The sequence below is a fragment of the Plecotus auritus genome (genome assembly GCF_963455305.1).
Source record: "Plecotus auritus genome assembly, chromosome: 4".
Classification (NCBI taxonomy): domain Eukaryota; kingdom Metazoa; phylum Chordata; class Mammalia; order Chiroptera; family Vespertilionidae; genus Plecotus; species Plecotus auritus.
In genome coordinates, this window is record NC_137775.1 from 144,405,467 (window position 1) to 144,420,569 (window position 15,103).

The window sequence follows — 15,103 nt, forward strand, 5'->3', positions numbered from 1 at the left end:
ATCATAAGACTTCAAGATCTGATAAAGAAGGATAATATACGAGATTATTTTGGGGGGAGGGAGGAGGATTTTAAAGATTGGGAAGGTTACTTAAAATGTTTACCTGCAGAGAAAGACTATTTCCAAAGTTCTTGGTGATAAATGATTTATGAAGCAGGCATTCAATTTCATGATGTAAAATAATAGGGTTGACAGGTCAGGGGAGACCATCATCATATAAGTATACATATTTTCTTTTTTTTTTTTCCAATGGAATATCTTATTTAAAAAAGTAAAATTAGAATCCCTATAAAGGGCACTGTGAATTTTCTTGCCTGTAAGAAACAATAAAATACTTTGTAAATAGAGGTAACTTCATGAAGTAATAGATGTTTTATGTGAAGACATAAAACTGAACCTGAATATAATGAGAAGTGTGTGTGTGTGTGTGTGTGTGTGTGTGTGTGCAAATAGTAAAAGAAAAGTTGGAAGTTGATACTCAGTGAGATATAACTGTTTGATTCCAGTAGTTTTCTTTAAGGTAGTCTAGTCAGCCAGAGGTTTCCTGCCTCAGGGATCACCCAAAAGCAGCTAAGAAAGACTTTCCATTAGATAATGATTATGAAATATGCCTCACACTGGAAAACTAGTCATCTGCTGATGTCATGCTGATTCTAACCAATCCCAAACAAAGCCCCAGCCCTCCTGTTTGAGTGGTACCAATGTGTGAGTGTACAAGTAAGTAGTACAGTATAAAAGTTCACAGAGCCAATACCATGAAGAGGAACTCAGACAGCTCTAACCACATGATACAAGAGGCTGCTGGTGAAAGAGAGAGCACCGGAAAGGTAATGCTTTTTAACTCTTACTTGTGAGCTGCTTACACAGTCATAGTCAGGATGGTTAGAAGGAATTTTACAACTGACTGGCACTTCATGCACATTATGGTTTGTGCCTTCTTATATTATTCAGGCAGGTTGACACAGCTTTTAATAGGACAGCATGCAAATAGATTATGTGTTTATACAACCTATTTAGCACATGCATAGGAATACACACGCCAAAGAGAAAGCTATTTGTTAAGAGTTACATTCACAAGCAGCAAATGTAGGGAACACACACATCCCCGCAGAGAGAATCCTGATGCTGATAAATTGCACTATCTAAATGCTACTATTAGGATTCTTGTGTTGTTTGGAGTCATTCAACTTTTAGTTCTATGTCAGACTCTCTTGTAAAACTTAATTGGACTACAAAATGCTTTGGATACTGTATCTGTAATGCCAAATAGCTAGATTATATTATGTATTATATTGCAAAGCTATTTTATTAAACAATTATAATGCAAATGTCCCCTTCCCCATTTTTTCACCACCCCTCACTAAAAAATTAGGCTGTTGAGGGAATGTTGACAGTCTTAACAATATTAGCAGAGTAACTGATGTTCCTGGAGGTGAAACTCCAAAGGTGATAAAGGGCTTGTAACACAGAAAGTCTTGCAAGTAATTGTTTTTGGAAAGGGGGACAGTGTATGCAATTCAGGAAAACGTTGTTACTTGTGCAAACTGTCATTTTAACTTAGTGCCACAACTTTCTCACCCTCCTCCCCTGCCCTCCGATCTTAAGCATATAGTAATGGCATTTATTAACTTTCTCCTCCCCTTTCCCAAATTGTCATGCTTGACTATACTGCTCTGAACACGCTAGGTGTCAGATATAAGCTGACTGTATCTACAGAAACTGAGAGGGCTTATGTGTGGGAAAGAAACCCAGAGGGAAGGAAAGCTTTAACAGATGGACCTCTTAAAGATACTTCTGCAAGATAAAAGCATTAAGACAGAAAATGAAAAAAGGGGCTGGGCGGGGGCAGGGAGGAGAATAAAAAAAACAACAACAACCTCAGAGAGGCATTGTTTAAAAATTCACATTTTTCTTTGACTGTGAACGCTGAAATCCATGATGATTTCATCTGTGCTGCTCCTTTGAGAGAAAAAGAAGCCGCGGGGGCCAGTCCACGCACACACTGGTCCAGGATGGGGTGGGGTGGGGGTGGGGGCTGCAAAAAACCCCACATGACAGAAAAAAATAACTTGCCAATGTATTTTAGAGATTTTTTTCCCCCCATAGGACCAGTAATTCAAGTTGTAAGAGCGTACTATTTGTGTGACATAATGTGGGAAAGGCCAAGTGAATCGTGCATTTTCTCTATGAAGTCAGGGCAAGTGGTGGTGGGCTGCAGTGTGTGTGTGTGTGTGTGTGTGTGTGTGTGTGTGTGCAGGGCAGGAGGGGGTGGCTGCTGAGGAGAGGGGAAAGTGCCTCAGATGACAGGAGCACATAAAATGCTGCCTGCCTGCCTGCCTGCCTGCCCGTGGATCTGCAAAGTGCCCAGCCGCATTTTGCAGTTGGGAAAAGTAGAGTGTATTATATGACCCCAAACAAAAGTTCTGCTGCGCTCGCTCCTGTCAGATCGCTTGCCAGTGTTGACGATCCTGAACGTTTAACTATGAATGAATGGGGAACCGGGAAGATCTCTGGGATTCCCTCAGGCTGGAACTCCTGACTGGCCCTGTGCCCTGTAGTCCCCTACCCCTCTTCCCGACCTTCCCCGCCTGCCCCCTGACCTCCGGCACCCTGAGCCCACTCTGGAGGCCAGTGAGCCGGGAGTCGTCCAAGGCTGTGGCTAGGAGAGTGCAGGGCGGTGGGGGCAGCCTGTTCAATGAAGTCATCCCTGCTGATTGAGACAGTGCCTTTACTTGGGGTATTTTTTCCTCTCCAAAAGAGGAAGAAGGTGAAGCAAGGGGACTGGGCAGAGAAAAAAACAACAGTAGAACCCAATTAGGAGAATGTCTTTCAGAAGGGAAAGTGGAACTCCCGAGAATGGAGATATTTGAAGAGAGGTGTGTGTGAGGGAGCAGTGAGCAGCAGGGAAGCAGCCTGTCAGAAAACGGGCTTTCCCTCCCCTTCCTAATCACAGCCTCTACTCACAAACTCCCTCCCTCTCCCATTCACTCACTCACTTAGGGCCAATCGTTCTCTCTCTCCCTCTCTCCCTCTCTCCTTCTCTCTCTCCCTCCTGCCCTCCCTCCCTCTCTCTCCCTCTCCCCTCTTCTCTCCCTCTCTCTTCTGTCCCCTTCTCTCCGCTCTCCCTGTCTCTCCCTCCCCCCCATCCTCTCTGTCTCTGTCTCCCCCCCACCCTGTCTCTCCCTCCCTCCCTCTCTCCCTCCCTCCCTTTTTTTCTCTCTCCCTCCCTCTCTCCCTCCCTCCCTCCCTCCTTCTCTTACTCGGAGACAGTCAGAACTCTCCTCCCTGACAGCCACAAACCTACAGCACTGACTGCATTCAGAGAGGGAACCTGCAAAGAAAACTTCACAGAAAACTTTTTGTTCTCGTTCCAGAGAATTTGCTGAAGAGGAGAAGGAAAAAAACCAAACCAAACCAAACCAAACAAAAAACCTGTGCGTGAGGGGGGAGGAAAAGCAGGGCCTTTAAAAAGGCAACCACAACAACTTTTGCTGCCAGGATGCCCTTGCTTTGGCTGCGAGGATTTCTGTTGGCGAGTTGCTGGATTATAGTGAGGAGTTCCCCTACCCCGGGATCCGAGGGGCACAGTGCGGACCCTGCCTGTCCGTCCTGTGCACTGACCACCCTGCCCAAGGATGTACCCAGCGCTCAGCCGGAGATGGTGGAGGCCGTCAAAAAGCACATTTTAAACATGCTGCACTTGAAGAAGAGACCCGAGGTCACCCAGCCGGTGCCCAAGGCGGCGCTTCTGAACGCGATCAAAAAGCTCCATGTGGGCAAAGTGGGGGAGAACGGGTACGTGGAGATAGAGGATGACATCGGAAGGAGGGCAGAAATGAATGAACTGATGGAGCAGACCTCAGAGATCATCACGTTCGCGGAATCAGGTGGGTGCTGGCACGGGGGCCGGGGGTGGGGGTGGGGGTGTATTTCCCTCACAGTCCTAGGAGCAACTTCTTTTCCCTCCAGCTGTACACTGCCTGGGAGGGTCATTCGTTATTAGGTGGAGGTGGCAGGCAGGCGGACGGGGGCGCGTGAGGGGGAGAGGACTTCAGAGAAATGGAATTCTGGAGCCTGGCTCCTGATGGCGAGCTTACACTTGCTGTCTTCATCGGGTCACCCGGAGGAAGCTCCGGGGCCAATCTGAGGCTTGAAGCTGGTCTGGGAGAGGCTCCCTTGCCTGGTCTGGGAAACCAGGTCTGAGCAGCCTGATGGAAGGAAGCTGGGGCACGTCAGGGTGCTGGAGGAACTCAGGAGGCTTCGGGGGACCCCATCCAAAGTTTGTGTGGGGGCAGGGGCGGGGTGGGGAGTGTAGGATTGGGGTGGTCCGGCACAGATGAAGTCACTGTCTTAAAACAAATCTTCCCTTTAAAAGTCCAGTCAGGGGCCACCTCAGAGAAGCAGGGCAAACCTATGAGTGACATTCATTTTTACCTTCAGAAAGTCTGTCTATAAGAGTACAGGCGTCTCATTCTAGGCAGCCAAGAGCAACTTCAGGGGACAGTTGCCACTGACCCGGCAGTCACTTTTAAAACACTGACTTTTGCTTTCTGAGCTGAGAAAGAAAGGAAAAAAAAGAGTTTTGTTCTCTGTAAAGTTACTAAGCGCTCTCTGCCAAGGAATGCAACCTTGACAGAGTGCTCTCAGATACTACACTGAACTCTCACTCAGTCCTGAAGAGGAAGAACTTTAATAATAGATTCTAATCTTTGGCTCAGGACCACACTAACCTGTAGCTGAATAGAAAATACCTGTCAAAAGTGGAGGCGGAGATCCGGAGCCAGGTCACTTTTAGTTCTGTGACACAGATCCTTTTGCATGCCTACCAGCCCATGCATGCCGGGGCACATGGATATGTTCATGCCATGTTACCTTCATGGTAAGGCCAGGCTAAGGAATCATATCTCTTGGCAAACCTATTTGAAAGGAATGCCATTGTTTTGTTTGGTAGCGCATATGGCCAGTAAAGTATGTGCAGGGGCTCCCAGCATTTCTGTTGGAAAGTTTGCCGCAGCAGTGTAAACATTAAAGGCAACACTCAGAATTTCCAATCCTGAAAACCTGTTGACTCAGATGTTCTGTTTTCAAGAAAACCTTCCAAGACCTGGGCATCCTTTTGGGGGAGCAGACAGCCTGTTGGCTTCCTGGCTTCCCCCGTTGGAGAAGCCCTGGTGTCCTGCAAGCTTCCCAGCAGGGTAGTTTAGCTCTCTCATCAGAGCAAAATTCTTTTAAAGGTCTTACTTTCTTTCCCTAAAACTCTTTCTGGATAGAGCCCCCAAGGACATGGTGATTAGGACTTTATTTTTTGAGGCTTTCTGAGGAAAGTCAGTCAGGTTGGAGTTTTCAAGTTGCCACCCAATTTTCCTCAACCTTTCCTGTGGCAAGCAAGGTAGGAAAGAAAGTGTTTGATGGCTTTGGGTCCTGCGCAGGGAATGGATTCCAGCAGTCCAGAGGTCTGCTCCCTGTCCTGACTCAGAGGGACCCTGTGTGTTTTTATATGCCAGTTGCCACACATGATAGCCTTAATTGCAGCTCCTCCTCAATTGCCTTTACCACATCGTATGGCTAACTATACCTATGCCCTTGACCACTTTTAATATACACCTGGTGCTAGCAAGATGTCCTGCTTTCTCACTTAGCTGACTTGTATAGCAAACCGCTCTCTTGGCATTGGGAAATTGTGCAGTGAGAGAAATTGACCTTATATATATATATTTTTATTGACTTCATCTCAGTGCCACTCTTTTTCTAAGTTATATGAAATCTTGTCATTTTTTAAAACTTTTCTTTTTTTTAAGTGTTTTGTAAATTGAGAGAGAGGAACAGAGAGGGAGAGAGAGAGAAACATTGATGTGAGAGAAAAACATTGATCCATTGCCTCCCTTATGCACCCCACAACCTGGGTATGTGCCCTGACATGGAATCGAATCAGTGACCTTTTGGTGCATGGGGTGATTGATGCTCAACCAACTGAGCCACACTGGCCAGGGCTTAAAACTTTTCTATTAGGTGTTTAGTTAGAAAGAAATTGAGCTATTTTTTAAAAAAGGTGATTCATTTGGCTCACAAGTTGACTAAAGTTTAAGTTTAGTAATGGAAAACTACTCCTGGTTGAGTTTACAACTCAATTTTGGGTGAGCTACTGGATTCTAGACAAGGTTTATTGCACTTGCTTATTTTTCCCATATGAGAAGTTTCACACACCAACTTCAAGTTGTATTAGTCTGATTTCACAGATTTGATGATTGCTATATGAACATCTATTCTCCAAAGAGAGCACCATGTGAGTATTTTGCTGCTGTTTTCCTGGGAAAGAGATTTACCATCTGAATGATTGTAGTGAATATCTGAAAACGTTTTATTGCTTTTGGAATAATTCAACTTTAATAAAATCCAAAGTATGTCAAATGTCCAGGTTTTTGGAGAATAGCAAGGGACATTTATTTTTCTTTCCCTTATAAACTATTTTGTATAGCATAGACTCCAGTCAATAAGTGTCACCTGCACACATGCCTCAGATGCATACCATAGATGCACCTTTCAACTACCAGATTCCTCATAGTTAGTTTTTGCTTCTAGTCTCTTTGATGGTTGAATAAAGCCAAGACATGGCCACAGCAGTGGAAGAACTGCAAAAGTTCAAGTGCTTAGAACTCTTTGAACTGATTCTGTCCCACTGTGCTTAGGGAGAAAGTGCCCCATTTCTGTAAAACTGATGTGAGTTGTTATTGAGTAAGTGGCTGGGAATCACTCTCAAGCTCTCTGAAATGTATTCCAACCAACAAAAATGATGTTATTTTTATTTATGTCACCCAAGATTGCTCAGCCATTCTTTGCATGGCCGGCACAGAACCCTCGGTGTTTACGTTAAAACCTTAAAGGAAAGGAAGATATCAAGCCAACACTCACTACGATTGTCATTGAAACTAAAGTCAGTGGCCTTCTTGACTGCTATATCTTAGTATCATATTTTGATTTGTGACAAAAGCTTGTCAGTCAATGTATAATGACAATATATCGCTGAGTCTCCATATGCTGCCAAATTGATAGGCTGGTTCTGGTAATTAAGTTGGCAATTGATAGCATTTATCAAAGAAAGACAAATGAAACATTAAAAACTAGAAAATGCTTACATAGTCAGGTATGGTTGAAAGCAACACTAATTCTTCCCCTTTGGAGAGTCTAGTTACAGAAGATGAGTTTGAAATGTACACTTCCCAAACAGGGGTCAAACAAGGCTTGCTGGGGTGACTATTTCCCCCACCCCAAGAAAGCTATCTTAAGGTAGAGTTGACTTCCACCATCCTATTCCAGTCTTCTGAACTTTTCTTCGAAAACCCCTCACTGAAGAGTGTTTTTACACTTTCTTCTCTGAATAATGGGAAATAATGGGCCACAAGAGGGCGCATTCCAAAGACTTTTGCTTCTTACCAGTTAATCTTTTAGGGAAACACAATTTCACCTCCTGGAAGGCCCAGTCTGTAGCACGCTAATCTTAGTGATTATCAGTTACTGCTTTCTTCCTCTCATCCAGGAAATGTTAGGATTTTATAAGAAGGGAGGAACATGGCTACCTGTAATACATTAAATGAGACAGAAGGAAAAGGAATGGGAATTCTAGTGGTGCATGTGAACTTTCCCAAGCTCTATGGAAGACAGTGGGATGATAAATTTCAGAAGCAAACAAAACAGTGCGTGGAGAAATGTGACCATGAATCATCAGCCATACTGATTTGCTCACATATCTCCCCATAATACGGCTGCCTGGGCTCTTGCAAAAAACATCTTCCTTGTCCCCTGATTTTGTTGCCTCATTTGCCTGTCTTATCAATGCTTTTCACACACGACAAATGACAAGTGGATGTGAACAAGGGGGATAAAGCCTATTTATTTAACACCTTGTGGGAACATAGTGTGCAGTTTCAGAGGATGTGTTTGTTTGCAAACTGAGAGTGTGGAGAGAATGGTGGAGGAAAGAGGCGAGAGAGAACAGAGGTTGGGCCTGTGAAGGAGGTGTATTAGAGAGGGGGAGGATGTCAGGGTAGAAACTCAATTTTAACATTCCGAGAACTGGGAGTAATACCTTCCCAGGCACTTCTCACGAACACACCTATTTGTCTTGGCCCTTTTTGCTAAAATATACTTGATTTGCTCTATGAGTTGTAGTTTAGAATTCTTTATCCCGAACTGGGTCCTAGATCTCAAATCAAGAGTAAAAGTTCCCAGCATCTTTGGAAGGAGTTTCCGAAAGTCTGCGAGTTGAACCTTAACAAATTCTTCTCCTTCTTTTAGGAACCCCAAACCCCTTTCTCTCTAAATATTTAACTGGTTTATTTTTCATCCCTATTTAAATTAAAGTGCAGGAATGTGGGTGATCATTGACAATTCCATAGCATGTCCTTAGCAAATATATTAAGGCTGAAAAATCAATCAAGACCATTTATGACCAAACGTGCAGTTTTGCTATGGACAGGACTCTTGACGGCAGGTGAAAGGAGGCATAAGCGCTCTGTCCTCACTGGCTGCTTATGCAGAAACCCCTGGAGGCAGTCCCAATGCAAAGTTAGTGCTTCAGAAAACACACAGGCGGTCACTGGTGGCTCTGTCTGCCCCCACCAGTGACTATACCATACCTAGGCACAGTGAAACCCTGGTGAAGAATGGAACATTAAATTAACAGTCATATTTTACAGTGAGGCTCTTGCCCACAAGATGAGTTTAAATCCTCTATAAACAACAAGGCTTTCCACATTAACACTGGACATAATGCCCACAGATAGAAGGGCATCATACTTTATACAGGACCCTGGTGAGGAAAACAAAACAAAAAGGAAACACTGAGTGTATTGCTTAATTCATTGGAAATGTTCTTATGCCCTCCACCCACAGATTTGAGTTACTGGATTTGGGGGATGAGCGTCATCCCGGTGTGGGGGAAGGGAATAACGAGGGGCTGGGCAGTGAACCCTTTTGTGATGGGGATACTACAAACATTTGAAAAATCCTGAAAGCAGAGGACAGTCTGTTTTCAGGTGTCCTTACTTCCAGCTCCCACAGTCTTCCCTTTTTCTAATCCCTCCCACCGGCAACATTTCAAAGGTGTTCCCTGTAAGATGCAAAATTTAGCTCTCCTACCCATTTTTAGGCATTTTTTAAAGATCTCCCTTTGGTATATGTCCATTGAGGTTTAAGTGATGAAATATTATCACCCACATGGATTTGTGTGGGACTCTCTTAGTGAATTACTCAGGCAGAGCAGGCTGTGATATAAGCCTTGCTCACAAGCGTCAGGGAGGAAAAAAATAGCACAGAGGCTGAAAAGAATATTATCAGAGTAGGTAATGAAAGGTTAGCAAAGCCACTAGCGGTATCTTATTAAATAGGTGATAGTGGAGGAACCCAGTGTGCACCTGTAGAAACTAAAATGCTGTACCTGCTCACAAAGCATCATGGGAAGGCTTCCATTTCAGGATCTTACAGCAGGAGATATTTAAGTCAATCCTGAAACTGATTAGTAATTGATCCTAAACACCTAAGCCTTAGGTAACCTCCTTCTATTTTTCAAATTGTTACGCACACAGATTTGAAGAGTGAACCATTCTGAAAGCATCGCTGCAGTATAGCAATCTCTCCCAGGTAACATACACATAAAGGGAATAGAATCAAGAAGCTAGTTATATTTTTCATACCTAAGAAATAGGAAGGCTGTAATTCCTTTCTGAAACCTACAATCTTGACAAATGTTATTTTCATCTCAGCTTCTAGCTGTCTCATTCTCCCCACCCCCTTCTGCAATGAAAGCTAAATGTAAAAGAAAAAAATGCACTGTTTAATAAGTCAGAACACAATAGAACTTTTAAAATGTACCTGCATATAAGGTAGATTTTAAGAAGACTTGATTCTCTCTCTTCCCCCTGTTCTCCTGAGCATTATGGCAACAGCATTTTCACGAAATGGGATCTCAGTTTTATTTTATTCCTGACAAAATATCATGCAATATACAAATAGCAGTTCCAGAAATGGACACCAGGAGAAGGAGGCGACAGGCATGTCAATTAGTGAGGGGAAAATCCAAATGTCAGAAATATGGGGGAGAGATACAGCATGCAGGCAATGGATGGGAATACAGGGAACGGTCTACAGCTCAGTTAATGAAACCAGTGCATAAATCAGCGCTGCTGTTCTCCGCAGTACCAGGGGATGCCATGCAGTTACTTATCCGCCAGGACCAGGATGAAAGTCATTTTCTGATGACTCTCTGATCCTAATATAACAGCACCTGACAGATCGAGTCCCCTCTAATGAGTACTCTCTTTGTACAATCCTCTCTCAGGAACACAAAATCATTTGCTTCTAAGTACAGCAGCCTGTGAAGAAGGGGTGGGGCTATCTCATGCATTAGAAACCTGATCTTGTGAAATGAGAAGCTGTCCTGTGGGCTGCTGCTGGAAGTAAGCAGCATGGGGCTCTATAAATCTATTTGCATACACTGTCACTGGTTCACCTCCAAGGAGCCCTCCCTCTACCCCTCTCCCTCTAACCCCCACCCCCCAGCATCCTTAAAAATTTCTGCATTTTATTCATGGAAAGTCCAATGTGTTGGTTCAAATTGCCACCTGTCCCCTCTCTTACCTGAGGGCCATCTACCTCCACCCTCAGCCCCTCCAGGCAAGCATGGGTCAGAGCAGAGCAGAACCTGTGGGAATGAGTTATCTGAAACCCAGTGCTCTCATCCTGGGAACAGGTCAGATGCTTCAGTTTCAAACTCATTCCTAGAAACACACACACACACACACACACACACACACACACACACACACACACAGAGAGAGAGAGAGAGAGAGAGAGAGAGAGAGAGAGAGAGAGAGAAGAAAAACACACAAGCGTGTGCCCTCTGGCTCCTCTATTTTAGCAGCTACTATCTCTCTGTCTTTGGAGTGGCATCCTACACAGCTTAGGGTTTCAGAAGCTGGCTTGCTTAGAGCAGAAGGGAGAGCAGTAGGGGCTTGTTAACATCCTCCAATAGCAGGACCTGTGGCCTCAGTGTGGGGAGCCTGCCACTCCCGTGGGCTGGTCTTTAGAGGGTGGGAGGCTTTGGCAGCCTATACCTCTGGTCTTGGGAAAACCCTACCCACCACCTTAAAGTCAGCTGCTGATTTTCCTCTTAAATTTAACTGACTATGCTCTCCTTCCTGGAATCTTCTCTTTGCTTTCTTAAAATAACAAAACAAAACTGAACAACAACAACAACAAAAACCCACCAATTTTTAGCAAAGGGGAATACTGGATTCACTTTTTTAAAAAGTCATCATGCTTCCTAAAAAAAAGACAGCTTTCCCCTCTAACTGCTCCTCGCTCTGGTAATCTAACCATAAACCCAGCTTTCTATTCATTTCAACTTCTGCCAGCGACCTGAGGTCAAAAGAGCGCTCCTCACCACGCCATCAAGGCCAGGGTCCTAGCAAGTTTATACAAAGATGCCTGAGAACCTTTCATATGCAGCCCTCCTTGGCCCTGACCTCAGGGAATTTACCACTATCATAATCACCGTGTGCTGAGTGTGTTAAATTAAGAACAGAATCTGCAGTGCACAATGCACAGAAAAGCTGCCTTCTGCTGCAGGGAACTTGAAACTGTGCCTAGAATTTATGGAGCCGTAAACATCTCAGGGTGGAGAGTGATAAGTACGGCCGGATTTCCGTTAGCTATAGAAATCCAGGCAGAGGACCCTCCTCGGGAATCGTAAGTTCTGAGATGAACTTATTTAAAGCTGTTCTCTGATTTGTACACGGAATGCATGTATGTCAGACAGCTATAAGCAGGTACATGCAGGAGGGGGTTGTGAAAAGAGGGCATGTTTCATATACTACCCAATGGTAAAGTGGAAGTGAGGAAAAACACGTCATCAATCAATAATTCTAGTCTGAACACCTGTCCCTTAGAGTACCGGTTGCCCATGAATAAATAGACAGGTGCTAGTGGAAAGAGAAGAAAACAGGTGACTTTCTTATGTTTGAGTTAGGCAAGAACTGAGTGGTTGCAGAATCCAATCATTCCACCTATGTAGGGATTTTTCCTCTGTTAGAGCAGTTGTTATAACTGGTGCTTATTAAGCTGCATTAAAGGAAGGAGACAAAAATGGGGGATTCAGAGGTAGCAGGTAGATCTCTTAATATAAAATACTCAATGCTAAGGATGCTGCCACCCGTTAAAAGAAATAAATGAATTGCCTACTTTCTGCTAAACACTGCGCACAATAGATAGGACCTCAGACCCAGGCATCCTAGATTAGACTGGCAGGAGATGTTAGAGAAGGCATGATCAGTAAGTGGTGTTGTCTCTTCTGCAATCTGTTCTCATTAAGAGCATCCACTGAGGGTTGTGTGTTGGGAGGAGTATTCTAGGCAGAAAGAACTGCAGGCGTGTCACTGCCTAGGGGTAAAAGGATGCATGGGATGCTCACAACTTCAAACAAACACAGTGGGCTGGACTGCAGAGGATGGGACACAGAGAGAGCTGAGGACGAGGGCAGAAGCAGTTCAGCCAGAGTGCAGTGTCCTGGGCAGTTCCTGTTTTAAACTGAGGGAAATAGAAACTCAGAAAAGGACTGTAAAGAATGAGTGGCATGATCAGACCCACCCTTGGAAAAGATTATTCTCCCCATTTCATGGAGAAAAGATTGCAGAAGGGCTTGGTTCCCCACTGGAGAGGCAGATTAAAGAGCAAGCAGATGCTGTGACCCAGCAAAGAAGAGATGGGGAGTGAAGCAGGTTGTGACTAGGGAGTAGGAGGCTAGATGCCACACAGACTTCTGGGGCTGGGGTTGGGGTTAAGGGGTTCTTTGCATATTTGTGTAGGAATAATATATCCACAGCTTGCTAGAGCTTACAGTGTGTTTTTATTTGTGTTATTCCATTGGATCCTCCCAAACCTATCGGAGAGTGGGTCAAATGTCATATGTGATCCCCACTTGATAGAAGATGAAACTGAGATTAAGCAATTAATCAACAGATGCAGACCCCTTCAGCCCCCAGATACACTCAGTTCTAGGCCATGCTCTTTCTAGAGCAAGAGTTGAGCAGCTTCTCCTGTAAAGGGCCAGAGAATACATATTTTAGCTTTGTGGGCCAGTCTCTGTTGTAGCTACTGAACTTCATATTAAAGTGCAAAAGTAGCTGCAGACAAACCTATAAAGAAATAAGCATAGCTGTGGTCCAATAAAACTTTATTTATTGGCACTGACGTTTAAATTTCATATATTTTTCACGTGTCACAAAATACAATTTTTCTTCAATCATTTAAAAGTGTCAAAACCTGTGGGCCTTAATTTGCCTGTGGGCCATACTTTGTTGATCCCTGTTCCAGATGGTCTGTAACAGAGGCCCCATGGGGGCCTGAAATTAGTGAGTAGCCGAAAACACAGGAACTAACAATGTCCTCTCTCTCTCTCTCTCTCTCTCTCTCTCTCTCTCTCTCTCTCTCTCTCGCTGTGTTTCATTCTCAGGCACTACCAGGAAGACCCTGCACTTTGAGATTTCCAAAGAGGGCAGTGACCTGTCAGTGGTGGAGCGTGCAGAAGTCTGGCTCTTCCTAAAAGTCCCCAAGGCCAACAGGAACAGGACCAAAGTCACTATCCGCCTCTTTCAGCAGCTGAAGCATCCGCAGGGCAGCTTGGACACAGGGGATGAGCCTGAGGCCGTTGGATTAATGGAGGAGAGGAGTGAACTGTTGATATCGGAAAAGGCAGTGGATGCTCGAAAGAGCACCTGGCACATCTTTCCTGTCTCCGGCAGCATCCAGCGGTTGCTGGACCAGGGCAAGAGCTCCCTGGACATTCGGATTGCCTGTGAGCAGTGCCATGAGACTGGTGCCAGCCTCGTGCTCCTGGGCAAGAAGAAGAAGAAAGAAGAGGAAGGGGAAGGAAAGAAAAAGGCCGGAGGAGAAGGAGCGGTGGGAGGAGACGAGGAGAAGGAGCAGTCCCATAGACCTTTCCTCATGCTGCAGGCCCGGCAATCCGAAGACCACCCCCATCGGAGACGGCGGCGGGGCTTGGAGTGTGATGGCAAGGTCAACATCTGCTGTAAGAAACAGTTCTTTGTTAGTTTCAAGGACATTGGCTGGAATGACTGGATCATCGCTCCCTCTGGCTATCATGCCAACTACTGCGAGGGTGAGTGCCCAAGCCATATAGCAGGCACGTCGGGGTCATCGCTTTCCTTTCATTCAACCGTCATCAACCACTACCGCATGCGGGGGTACAGCCCCTTCTCCAACCTCAAGTCGTGCTGTGTGCCCACCAAGCTGAGACCCATGTCCATGTTGTACTATGATGATGGGCAAAACATCATCAAGAAGGACATTCAGAACATGATAGTGGAGGAGTGTGGGTGCTCGTAGAGTGCCCAGCCCAGGGGGAATGGGAACAAGAGTTGTCCAGAGAGGACAGTGGCAAAATGAAGAAATGTTTAAGGTTTCTGAGAAAAACCAGAAAAATAAGAAATTTTAAAAATAATAAACTAAAAACAAAACCTGAAACAGATAAAGGAAGATGTGGAGACATTCCCTATCCAGGGCTCAGAGATGCAGCAGTGAAAGAGATGGGAATTGAGAAGGAAAGGCAGAACGGAGTATCCTTCATTTCTTCTGATATCAAAGTGATGATACCAGTCCTTTGAACAGGAGCATTGTCCTCTCCTTTTCAGTTCCCTTTCAGGGTGAGCCCGGAAGTCAACTTGTCTAGTCTGCAATAATGTGGGCTAGCACAACCCAAATAGCATCTATAGAAAGCCATGAATTTGAAAGGGCCGGTTACAGGCACTTTCCCACCCAGTTACCCAGGTTGTAAGGTATGTCTGCGTGACCCTCTCTCTGTGTATAGCAGTGTGCTACCCTCCCCCCCCACACACATGCACACATGCCACAGACCCCGCACACTCAGACACCCTCCCCAGACACACACACAGAGGCATTTCTACACACCAACATACATCCATGTACCGGTAAAAGAACAATAGTGTGCAGGTGGTCACACTTCCTTTTTCTGCAACAAAACAAAACAAAACAAAAGCCAACAAAAAAATTGAGAACAAGACTAGAAGAGTAA

The 15,103-nt window shown here is 44.9% G+C and overlaps 1 protein-coding gene across 2 annotated transcripts; it reads left to right on the plus strand.

Moving 5' to 3' along the window:
* The first annotated feature begins 726 nt into the window (after positions 1 to 726).
* On the plus strand, positions 727 to 15,038 carry INHBA (inhibin subunit beta A). 2 transcript variants are annotated; one of them, XM_080663900.1, is made up of 3 exons: positions 727 to 827; positions 3,375 to 3,887; positions 13,505 to 15,038. In XM_080663900.1, the coding sequence occupies exons 2-3, from the start codon at positions 3,500 to 3,502 to the stop codon at positions 14,395 to 14,397; spliced, it is 1,281 nt and encodes a 426-aa protein (XP_080520026.1). In that variant the 5' UTR covers positions 727 to 827; positions 3,375 to 3,499; the 3' UTR covers positions 14,398 to 15,038. The 2 variants fall into 2 exon arrangements, with proteins under 2 accessions (XP_080520026.1, XP_080520027.1); XM_080663901.1 differs by lacking the exon at positions 727 to 827 and having other exon boundaries at positions 3,263 to 3,887.
* Positions 15,039 to 15,103: the final 65 nt, after the last annotated feature.